This window comes from Octopus bimaculoides, chromosome 5 (genome assembly GCF_001194135.2).
Source record: "Octopus bimaculoides isolate UCB-OBI-ISO-001 chromosome 5, ASM119413v2, whole genome shotgun sequence".
In the NCBI taxonomy this organism is placed as follows: Eukaryota; Metazoa; Mollusca; class Cephalopoda; order Octopoda; family Octopodidae; genus Octopus; species Octopus bimaculoides.
Window position 1 is genome coordinate 41,035,349 of NC_068985.1, and position 1,711 is coordinate 41,037,059.

Here is a 1,711-nt window from a genome sequence, read left to right on the forward strand (position 1 = left end):
TGTTTATTTATATTGCTTTGAATTAATCATGCATTATCTTGGAAGTTTAGAGCAGTGGCTCCCAAACTTTTTAGAGACGTGACCCACTATTTATGACACCAGTTTATGGCGACCCACTTAACTCTACTGGGTAAAAAACATTAATGAAAGAAACAAATTTATTTCAGATTACATTTTCATTGAGGCCTGTGAGAAGGATGAGCCTGTTTCTTGCTATGCTCAATAATAGAATTAAAAAAGCCTACTGCTTGATAAAACAACCAGTCTGGTATTGAAAACCTAAGTCTTGAACTATCTCGATAGACAGCAGTTAATCAAAGCTAATGCGTAATTTCATAACTTTTTGCGACCCACTAGGATTCCATTCGCGACCCATCAGTGGGTCACGACTCATAGTTTGGGAACCACTGGTTTAGAGAGTTCAAAGATGTGATTGTCTAGTTTTAGAGTAGCATTGTAGTGTTGAGGTGAGAGGTGGATTTGGTCAGTTTCAATGTAAAACAAGTTAAATATGATGGCCAGTTTGAATGCTAAAGAGTTAACCAGGAAGTTTATATCATAGAACCAGGTTGATATCAAAAGGATTTAACATAGGGATCATCTCCCCGCTCTCAATCTCTTCTTCATATCTCCTATCTCCTCACCACAAGTTTCATCCCACTGCTTCTTACAACCTTCACCCATCCTTCACCCATCTCACTGTATTCATTAATCACTCCTCTTGATCCCAGTCTGCCTGTTGACTGCTATGGTTCAGGGATATCAGGGTAGCTGGTATACTAACTACCCTACCATTCATACAGCCAGCAGCCAGGATTACCCCAGGCAGTTGAAACATGCCCTGATAATTGAATATTATTACTATTATATTGCATTGTTTTTAGGACGATAATTATCCTAAATTAATTATTTTCTTGGTAAAATAATCATGGAAAGATTAAGGAATTTAAGATTTCCCTGGGAGCTCTAAGGAAGAAGTACAATTGTCAGAAATATAATCATAGAAGGGTTGAAATTCCTGAGAGGCTACTGGGAAGAATTACATTTCTTAGAAATGGGATGATGGAAGTGTTAATTTTCCATTTGAGGACCCCTTGATATCTACTGGGAGAATTACATAAATATAATTATGGACAGGTTAAGGATCTCTCAAAAGTTTCTGAGAGGAATGACATTTCTTTTCTTTAAAATATATGATCAAAGAATGATAGAGACCCTTAAACATTAAGAGTCTCTTCGGGATTATGGTGAGGAATTGCTTTAGAAATATGATAATGCAAAAATTAATGGCTCCTTAGGATTTACTGGGAAGAAATACATTTGATGCTAAAAATATAACCATGGAAGTATTAAGATTCCTTCCCAAGTTAAGGGTCTTTTGTGGGGTGCTGAAAGCAATTATATTTCTTGTCTCTATAGGATTAAAACAAAATAAATATTAAAAAAAAATGTTCTTACCAAAGAGATGGAACTCTTCAAAGAAATGGCTGGTGGAGATATCATAAAATCTTAGCTCCCTGCTGCTGGTGCCCACCACAATTTTGTTGCAGTTGTTCATGTAGATGGCATCAGTGACCCATTTCTTAAACCTTCTTTTGGTACCAGTTGACTCCACTTTGTCATTGGCTGTTATGTCATAGGATCGATCAAGTTGCATGTTTGGCGTCCACACACTGAAGGCTCCTTCCTACGAGTGTGTATGTTTGCGTGG

General features: G+C 37.1%; 1 protein-coding gene across 1 annotated transcript in view; it reads right to left on the reverse strand.

Annotated features, from left to right (window-relative positions):
* LOC106869139 (WD repeat-containing protein on Y chromosome) overlaps window positions 1–1,711 on the reverse strand; it is a 92,944-nt gene that overhangs the window by 69,376 nt on the left and 21,857 nt on the right. Inside the window, exon 5 of the mRNA XM_014914715.2 lies at window positions 1,459–1,687. Within this exon, the coding sequence (XP_014770201.2) occupies window positions 1,459–1,687 (229 nt within the window). The remainder of the gene's footprint in view (window positions 1–1,458; window positions 1,688–1,711) is intronic.